General features: G+C 49.8%; 1 protein-coding gene across 2 annotated transcripts; it reads right to left on the reverse strand.

Moving 5' to 3' along the window:
• Positions 1–1470: 1470 nt before the first annotated feature.
• Positions 1471–8032, reverse strand: EOMES (eomesodermin). Of its 2 annotated transcripts, none has more exons than XM_027872553.1 (6): positions 6759–8032; positions 5171–5325; positions 3998–4116; positions 3311–3469; positions 3135–3196; positions 1471–2333 (listed from the first exon to the last, which is right to left on the reverse strand). In XM_027872553.1, the coding sequence occupies exons 1-6, from the start codon at positions 7643–7645 to the stop codon at positions 1655–1657; spliced, it is 2061 nt and encodes a 686-aa protein (XP_027728354.1). In that variant the 5' UTR covers positions 7646–8032; the 3' UTR covers positions 1471–1654. The 2 variants fall into 2 exon arrangements, with proteins under 2 accessions (XP_027728354.1, XP_027728353.1); XM_027872552.1 differs by having other exon boundaries at positions 1471–2390.
• Between the last annotated feature and the right edge of the window lie 492 nt (positions 8033–8524).

The following is an 8524-nucleotide window of genomic DNA, read 5'->3' on the forward strand; positions in this document are numbered from 1 at the left end:
TCAGGTTTGTCTTCCCTCCCCCCTCCTCAGTCACAGCAGCTGCCTTGGGGGTCCAAGGTCTTTGCCCTCCCAGCAGGACCTGGAAAGCGTTATTCCTCCTCCTTCTCTTTTCCCCTTCTTCGTCCCATCCCCACCACCCCCTTCCCCTTCCGGCTTCAAAAGAGAGAGAGAGAGAGAGAGAGAGGAAATCATCCATAATCCTGAGGTCTACAGAAAAACAAAAGCTTGAACAAACAAGAGAGAAACAGGACGCTGTCCAGCATGACCCATGTAGCCAGGGAGAACTACCTTGGCCCATCTTTGAGGAGAGATAGAATGAGGACCACCTGCTCCCAAAGAACCCCATGAGCTCAAGATAAATCCTCACCTATGAAAAAATATTTTTATGCATACATACAGAAGAAAGAATCAGGTCCATTCCCCCTAATGCACCACATTTATTAAAAATGACCGTGACTGTACATACAAAAACCAAGATATCTAAAAAGCCTTCATACTGGTGCACTGGCTTTGAAGTTGATAACATCACCAAAAAAGGGGGAAAATGTGAAATTGAAGTTTTGTTTGTTGTTATTTTTAAACACATTTTCAAGTTAGTACAGGGGAGCTGAAAAATACATTCTTTCCTACCTACAAAGTAACCAGGTTGATTATTTTCCCAAGTACTGAAAAGGGGGGGGGGGCATTGAATCCCACTCCCTTCCAAAATCAGGCCTCTTGCCTCCAGTATTTTGAAAATCTTTTACAAGGCCAAAGCACCAACTTTACATGATCTTGGCGGGACTCCTATGTAGACTATTTGTACACGATATTCCACAGTATTCTACAGTGTACCTAGACACACACAACTGTACACTTTTAATTGTCTATTTTTGGTGACCTCCTCCCCTCCCACAGGGCTCTTTTAATGCCAACCATACAACCGGTTTAGCTTTTCTTAAGTGCGGCAGTCACGTGCTGAAGCAAATCAGCCTAGCTCTGGAGGCCCAAGAGCAAGAGAGGAAAGGCCTAGGTTCAACAAAAGGGCTGCTCCTCTCCCAGGCATTGGATCTCACTATCCTCAGGAAAAGCATTTTAACAGCTCTGCTCTGTCAAAGACCTTAGTTGAATCATGAAGTCTATCTCTGCTCCTCCAGAATTGGAAGGCCTTTGCCATATTCTCTGCTCTGATTTGCTTAGAGATTTTGAATGAGAAATGAGGGCTGGCTGCAAGTTGGTTCCCAGAACTTGATCCAGACATCCCACCCTCAGAGGCCCCCAGTCCACCTCACTGAAGGTTTAGTGTCTCCAATAAATATGCCATGCGGTTAAAACCAGAACCTTGAGTATCCTTGAGAGTTAAAATGTAAAATTTCTATAAGCCATTAATGGATCACATTTAAAAAAATAAGCTACTAGGTTGGTTCCCATTACCTGCAGCAATCAAAAAGCTTTGGCACTTTCTATAAAGAATTGCACCACACGGTAAGCTTCAAGGTGGGAGGCAAAAGTCTTTTTGGCAACCGAGGCAAAACCAAACCAAACCAAACAAACAAACAAACAAACAAAAAAAACCAAAACAAAACCAAAACAGGAAAACAAAGAAAAAACTCAACCACACACACCAAGTCCACCTTTTAAAAACTGGCCAATTTTACAAGAGGAATGTAATGCTTTAGGGACTTGTATAGAAAGCATAGTAGCCCATGCCTTTTGAAGTGTCTTTGCTATAGTCTTCTGCATTTATGTCCTCACACTTTATCGAGGGGGAATTTTCATTGCTGGAGGTACTGGGAGAGAGCCGCCTTCTCTTGCAAGCACTAGTATACACCCCAGAATCATTTGAATCTAGAGACTTTATGGAAGGGGGGGTTTCTATCCAGGAAGAGCTAATTTCTTCTTTGACTTTCTCTTTGGAAAGCTGATCCTCAGTGAAACCAGGAGGGCTGGTTCTGGATGTCCATGGTAGCCCAGCTGTCATCTTTCTCTGGTAAGGGCCTCGGCCTCCCCAGCCTGCCATTGCAGGGAAGGATGGGTCAGGGTAATAGCTCAGAGCGTGGGATGTCTGGAGGGGCAGGGATTTAATGCTATAGGGCAGCAAGGTGCTGGAAGTGTACTCTGATTCATAGGAACTTATATCCAGTTTGTTGCCTCCCGGCTGCTGCACGGGAGTCACGAGCCATCTCTGGGGAGGGTTGGAGACCTCTTCACTTTGCTGGGGGGAAAGGAGACCGTTGGTCTGTGGGACGGTTCTCTCGCTGTTGTAGTATCTTGCTTGAGGTAAAGTGTTGACGAAAGGTTCAGGAAAGAAAGACTGAACTCCATATCGGCCTCCTGGTACAATCTGATGGGATCTAGGAGAATCCGTGGGAGATGGAGTTAACCTGTCATTTTCGGAAGCGGTGTACATGCTACAACATAAAGAGAAACACTTAAAAAAAAAAAAACCCAAGCGCTACCAACACTCCTGACCACTCCACTTCCCAGAACTGAAAAAGGCATGGGGTGGGGGGAGGGGAGGAGAGTTTTCAGGGAGAGTGCCTTTTAGAGCTTCACGTTGACGGTAGCGCCCTGGTTAGCTTAAGCTGGTCAAATGTCTATCTGTTTTGTCTCATCATTTCTTCTGCCCCAGCCTGGCACCTTTTTTTCTTCCAGGTATTAATAATGAAGCTGTAACAATTCCCTCATGCAGGTGCTAGAACAGAGTGACCTCAAATTACCATCTCTCCCTCTCTCTGGAGACTGTCCACATATTTTAAAGCCAATTTAACTTTTTTTTTAAGTATATAAATGTTCTAGAATCTTTTCAGGTAAGCTTCTAAAGGAAATCAAGTAGTAGCCAATGTGATAACACAGCTAAACAAAGGACAACAAAATAAAACCCTAAAGGTTTTTTGGATGAAGGTGCTTGTATAAAGCTTCTCTGCTAAAGATGGGCAGAATGGTGCTGAGGAAGGAGTCCTGGATGTGAAATCAGAGGACCTGACTTCATATTCTGGGTCTGCTTCTTACTCCCTGTGTGACCTTAGCCAAGTCATCTTACTTCTCTGGGGCTCTAAAATGAAGGTTTGAGGTGCTAGATGGCCTCGGAGGGCCTTTCTGGCTCAAAATCTATGGTCCTGTAACTATGCAGTGAAGAATAAAGCTACACTTACGAATCATAGTTGTCTCTGAAACCTTTTGCAAATGGATTATGGTCGATCTTCAGCTGGGTAATCTAGAGGAGGAAAAAAAAAGAGAACCAGTGAGCACTTTTTTGGAGGGAGGGTGGGGATGGGTTAATCTAGGGTTCACTGCTAAAGAAGTTCTCCAGTCTTTGGGGCTGACTCACATCAGTATTCTGGTAAGCTGTCACAGCAATGAACTGGGTCTCAGAGAAAGTGAATGTCTGAGTCTTGGAGGAATCATTAAGGTCTTCCACACCGTCCTCAGTCACTTCTACGATGTGAAGCCGGGGTTGGTACTTGTGAAGAGACTGCAGGACTATCATCTGGGAGTGGGAAAAAGAGTAGCGACATCTAGGAAGGCATTTTAGATATTCAAACAAAAGTACTTGCTAAAGGGTTTTATTAATGTATGTCTACAAGCACTGTGCTTCCGGGGTCTTTTAATACAACAGTCCTAAAATTTCTTTTTTAAGTCCTGATGGTCACCATCAGGTTGTTAGGATGATACATTTCCGAGCACCACCAGGCATTGGTTTCAGGATGGTATTAGCGACAAGGTTCAGAACCTTCCAGGGGGTCTGGTAGGGGAGGTTTCTGCCCAGCAGTAGGGTCTCCAACGGCCTATTACAATAGTAGGCTTTGGACTACAGCATCAACAATTCAGTAAGAAGATGTTGTAAGGTGGGTTGCTGGGTTTGGGGCAGGAATTTAAGAGGAAAAGAAATTCAAATTGATCATAACTTAGGGCATAGTAAGTCAAGAGTTCAAGATTCTTAACACAAAAAGTTTTTTTCACTTCCTAGGCCGAATCTAGAGGACCCCAGGGTCCTCTATTATTACCTCTATATTACCTGAGTGTTGTTATTAGCGCCTTTGTTATTCGTAAGTTTCAGTTTTCCAAAGGAGATTTCCTGCCTCATCCAGTGCGAGCCAGTGTTGGGAGACTCAGGGTGAACATACATTTTGTTGCCTAGAAAATAAGGAATATAGAAGATAAAGGGAGGTATGACCTTAGTCTCTAGGGCTCCTGGAGTTTCTGAGTCTAGTCTGAAAGACTAGAGACACAAAAATAAAATGTTTTGTACTCCTTACAGTGCTATATACAAATGAGCTCTCATGATTATTCCACTATAATTTTTCATTATGCCCAGAGATAGGGGCATCCTTTCTATTCCTATCCTTTTTGAGCTCTGCTTTCAAACTTCTTTGGACAAAAATATTAACCAAAAACTCATACAAAAATACCACACTCAAATACAAATACTAAAGTCTAAATGCCAAAATTCGGGGCTGTACTTGTGGATACCTCATAGATGTCAGCTTTTGGGGTGAATTTTAAAAAAAATAATCTCACTTTTTTTTGGGAGGGATGTTGCATAGATATCTGCCTTCATTCCTTATGACTTAGATTGGTTGTCTTCCATTTTAAGCAGTTAAATATGCTTCCTCTATGGTTCCATTTTTAATAGTTGAATATTGACCAGTACTTGCAAAGAGTATGTTTGGTCTCTTGTGGCTTTTGTCCCATCAGATGCATCATTTAGCAACAGAAAAGTTTTGACAGAAAGATTGAGTCCACTCTAAAATAGATTTGCTCTTTGGTCTTTTGTATATGTTGAAAGTATAAGAAAATAAAATTGACATAGAAAGTCTCTTCTGCCTATTCCTAACACATACATACAACTTTGGACCATCAGGCCTTGAGAGAAATCTTCGAAAAGGGATATACAATTAAACAGTCATGTTGGGGAGAGAGCACTGGACTTGGAGTCAGAAGACCGGTCTGAATCTTGGCTCAGTGACTTGACAGCTATGTGGCCTTGAGTCCATCATTTCCCCTCTCTTGGCCTCACTTTCCTCATCTGTAAAATGAGTGCGTTGAACTAGATGAGCTCTGGGGTCCCTTTCAGTTCTAACATTTTGTGATCATAAGAAATGTGAATTACACAAATATACACCCAGGAAATTTCGCTCTTCCGTGACCACCCCTTCCCCAGCTTTACTTCCCCCACCAATCTATTCACCCTGCATGTTGTTGTCAGCCTTGCCACACGTCACCCATTTGCCCCCCTGAAAGCGCCAGTGGTTGGGGTCAGCAAGCACCACCTCCACAAACACATTGTAGTGGGCTGTGGGGTTGAGCCCATTAATGTTGAAGCTTAGGAAAGGAAACATCCTCCTGTATAGAAAGAAAAAAAGGGTAAACCCTAAGCAGAGTCTCACACCAAAAGGGGACAGGGAAATTCACTCCCAAATTCTGGCCTTCCTTTCCCAGGAGACAGGACACAATCTGATTTTATTCCAATCAAGTTTGACCCCTGGGACATGGGACAGATAACAGGCAGAAACTGCCCATGTGTGGTATGCATGGTTGTGGCGGGGAGGCAAGCGGGGAGGGAGAGGGCAGGACAATATAGGGAACCCATATCCGGGAAAGGGTTTATTTATAAGGAGGCAGGAAGAAAGAGAAAGAAAAGAGAAAGGAAGGGAAAGGAAGGAGGGAGGGAGGGAAGGAAAAAAGAAAGGAGGAAAGAAAGAAAGAAAAAAGAAAGAAAGAAAAAAGAAAGAAAGAAAAAGGAAGGAAGGAAAAGGGAAGTTTGTGTAGTATAGCACTGGAGTTTGGAGTTAGGCGTCAGGAAAACCTGAGTATCAACCCGCCACATAGACTTATTAGCTGTGAGTAATAATAGGTAAGTTTCATCTCTCTGAACCCTACTTTCCTTATCTGTAAAATGGAACGAATGGTACTACTTATCTCTCTGGTTTGGTGTGATAAAGTGCTTTTGCAAACCTTACGGCGGTATAGGAGTGTAAGCTATTCGCTATTAGACTGAGGCAGAACTTTGTTTTTCTTACTCGGCTAGCTAGTTCACCTCTAGCAGTCAAAATCTGGGAGTAGATTTCTTCGAGGACTCTCCCATCTAAGGCCCTGTTTCCAAGACATCATTCAGGGAAGGGCCAGGGTCCCCTTCGACTAATTCAGGGGCTGCGCAGTCTGGTATCTCATCGGCTAGAGAGTGTAGCGGCCTATCCCGGTTCGGACAGGGGCGCCGAGTCTCTGAGATTTTTCTGGGGTGGCTGGGGTCACAACGGCTCAGGGTGCGACCACTCGAAAGGGCCTTCGACAAAATGGTCCCCACAGCAAGGCGACTTCACAAACGCATCCTGGGGCTGCGCAGAGTCCCCAGCCTCTTTCACCACCCAGACAAGGGGGAGGACAAGTCCTAAACTGTGCTGTCCTTCGGCTCCCAGCTGCGGAAGGGGGATTACCAACAGGGAAGGGGGTTCTTGACTCTCCTTCATCCTCGGTTCCTCGAAGACCCCCACCCACTCCGGCCGCAGCGAGAATTTACAGGGACAAGGGATGAACTTCTGCCCAGCCACCTGCCGAGGGAGGAGGACCGGAGCTGAGGTGGCCTCCCACCCGGTCCCGAGAGCACTGGAGATGGGAGTTGGGGAAGTGGATGGAGTTGGGAAGGTTGCAGGGCGCCGGCACGGGACGGCGGGAGGGTTTTTACTCTTCGCTTCCCTGACGCCCACAGGACCCAAGCTGTACTCAGGTGTGCAGCCCGCCCTCCCCGGAGACCCTCCCGGACCACCCTGGCGACCCACCTGCCCTGCTTCGTGATGATCATCTCCGTCTGGTGCCGGTGGAACTTCAGCCACAGCGGCCGGTTGCAGAGGTAGACCTGAGCGCGCAGGCCAGCGGCCGGCACCCCGAGGCCGCCGAGGCCGCCGCAGGAGCCGGAGGCCGAGGCTGCCCCCGGGTAGGGGCCGTAGAGCGCGCCGGGGCCGCCCTGACCGTACTGATAGCCGCCGGGCCCGCCGCCGCTGGGGCCGCCGGGGCCGCCGGGGCCGCCGGGGCCGAACTGCGCCCTCCCGGGAGAGCACACGGCGGCCGAGAAGCCTCCGGGGGGCAGCATGGAGCCATAGGGGTAGCGTGCGCCGTTGGGGGCCGGGTACACCGAGCCGTGCTGGGCCGCCGCCGGGTACGGGAAGAGGGAGCAGGGCGCGGCCAGCTCGGCGCCCTGCGGCGGCCCCGGCGACTGCAGGTAGTAGCGGTCCGGACTCAGGCTGTCCATGGGGTAGCGCGCAGCAGCCGCCGCCGCTGCCGCCGCCGCCGCCGCCGCCGCGGCTGCCGAGGGCAGCTCCTCGTCCCCGCACGGAGAGCCCTTGCGGCCGTCCGGGGCGCCCGGCTTGGCCACGGCGCCGGCGCTGGAGAAGGTGTCCGCGGCGTCGGCGTCGCTCAGCACGCCCGGAGGGGCGGCCCCGCCGCTGGACGAGGCGGGCTCGCGAGCCGCTTCGCACGCGAGGCCGGCTCGGAACTTTTTCTGCCCTTTGTCCACGTCCAGCCTCTGCGCCGGGGAGCCGGCGCCGTGGTGGGGCCCGCCGCCACTGCTGCCGCTCGCGCTCGCGCTCGAGCTCGCGCTCTCCAGGGGGTAGAAGTGAGCGCCGGGCAAGTGGACAGCGCTCGCTAGGAGCGGCTCTCCCAACTGCATTCTCTGCCCGGGCGCTGAAGCTTCTCCCTTAGCCTCGGGGAGCCGTGCGGAGAGAGGAGGGAAGGCAGCGCCCTCTTCCGAGAGGACGAGCAGCTCCCCCTTCCTTCCTCCTGCCCCTTGGAGCCACTAGCCGCCGGCTCCTGGGCACCAGCGAGCACCCGCACGCAGCGCGCCACTGGCTACTGCTCCTTTGCCTCAGACGGTAATCGAAGGCAGCTGGTGGAAACTAAAGGACAGACGCAAGCCCCTTCCCTCCTCGGTCCTAAGGGAGAACGGACAAGGGCAGCAGCAACCTCGAGTCCCCGAGGAAGCTCCCGGTTTGCTCTCTCACCTGCCCACCGCCCCTTCTTTCCTCCCCTCGCTATCTTCCAGAGAAAGTTGGCTTAAGAGCCAACTAGAAGCAAGCCGCCCGGCAGCCACCACCAACTTTATATAGGCGAGGCTGGGGAGGGGCTTCGCTTCCTGGCATCTCTCCCCCCCGCCCCCTCTCCCCGATAGAGGCCGGCCCTATTGGCTGCTTTAATCTGACACTAATTTAATTAGACGTTTACTAATTGGAACAAGTCACCTGTGACTTTCTTTTTCTTTTCTTCCATCTCTTGGAAACCAGCTCCTGCGGCGAGAATCAGCCCGGAGTTTTCTCGTTCGCTTAGGTTATAGGGACAGGATAGGGGCACAAGGAAGGAAAGGATGAGGTTCAAAGGCTCGAGCGAGCTTGCCAGGTTCGGGAGAAGCGCGAGCGTCTAAGGGTGGGGGGCTCCATTTTAAGGGACTGTTCCCGAATTGGGGATCTTTCAGAGCGTCCCTGGTATGGATTCAATGGAGTGTGGAGATGTCCTGGCCTCTTAGGGCATTACACTGAGGAAGAGATCAGGGTGA

Source organism: Vombatus ursinus, unplaced genomic scaffold, assembly GCF_900497805.2.
Source record: "Vombatus ursinus unplaced genomic scaffold, bare-nosed wombat genome assembly UNPS02014799.1, whole genome shotgun sequence".
Lineage (NCBI taxonomy): Eukaryota > Metazoa > Chordata > Mammalia > Diprotodontia > Vombatidae > Vombatus > Vombatus ursinus.

Excerpts from the sequence above, each read along its gene's own strand:
- EOMES (XM_027872552.1), bottom strand. The coding sequence starts at position 7,645 with ATGCAGTTGGGAGAGCCGCTCCTAGCGAGCGCTGTCCACTTGCCCGGC. Across the intron at positions 5,326-6,758 it reads ATCATCACGAAGCAGGGCAG|GAGGATGTTTCCTTTCCTAA; the intron begins GTGGGTCGCCAG and ends CTTTCTATACAG. Across the intron at positions 3,470-3,997 it reads GCGCTAATAACAACACTCAG|ATGATAGTCCTGCAGTCTCT; the intron begins GTAATATAGAGG and ends TCCCACTCCCAG.